Source organism: Macrobrachium nipponense, chromosome 23 (genome assembly GCF_015104395.2).
Source record: "Macrobrachium nipponense isolate FS-2020 chromosome 23, ASM1510439v2, whole genome shotgun sequence".
In the NCBI taxonomy this organism is placed as follows: Eukaryota; Metazoa; Arthropoda; class Malacostraca; order Decapoda; family Palaemonidae; genus Macrobrachium; species Macrobrachium nipponense.
The window spans coordinates 31082969-31083520 of record NC_061090.1 but is presented as its reverse complement, the minus strand read 5'-3'; the positions used below and the strand labels follow the sequence as shown (position 1 = coordinate 31083520).

The window sequence follows — 552 nt, the reverse complement described above, 5'->3', positions numbered from 1 at the left end:
ATGTTTATCCTACAGCTTTCAATAATTCTGTCTCTACTGCCAAGATCACCCGAGGTCTTCTTGGACTTTGGCGTCGATGGCGTGCGCCTAGGGCGCGTCTACATCAGAATCAGGGGGGAGCTCCGCCGGGCCCAGCACTTCCTGGCCCTGTGCACGGGGCTGCTGGGTCCCTCCTACAAGGGCTCCAGATGCAACAAGGTGGAGAGCAAGGACAAACCCGGCGAGTGTCTGCGAGTGAGCCACTACGTCAGGACAGACGGGACGCTGGCTTCCAGAGGCCTCATGGGAGGGCTGGAATGGAGCGGGGAGCACAGCTCCGTGAAGAGGGAAGGGATGGTCGTGTCCGCCTGCGGCGGGAGGAACGACTACGACGGCTGCTTCGACATCTGCACGAGGGGGAATCCCAACAAGAAGTTCTCGTGCCCCTTCGGGGAGGTCGTCGCCGGGTTGGAGGTCGTGAAGGAAGCGACTTGCTACGAGCCGATTGGGGACCTGACCGTCATGAATACCGGGGTGGTTGTTCTGGATAGGAAGTCACAGGAAGATTATTAA

At 59.4% G+C, this 552-nt stretch overlaps 1 protein-coding gene across 1 annotated transcript; it reads left to right on the top strand.

Annotated features, from left to right (window-relative positions):
* LOC135197530 (peptidyl-prolyl cis-trans isomerase-like) lies at positions 1 to 552 on the top strand. The gene has a single exon (XM_064224595.1). It carries the CDS (start codon positions 1 to 3, stop codon positions 550 to 552), a length of 552 nt encoding a protein of 183 aa, XP_064080665.1.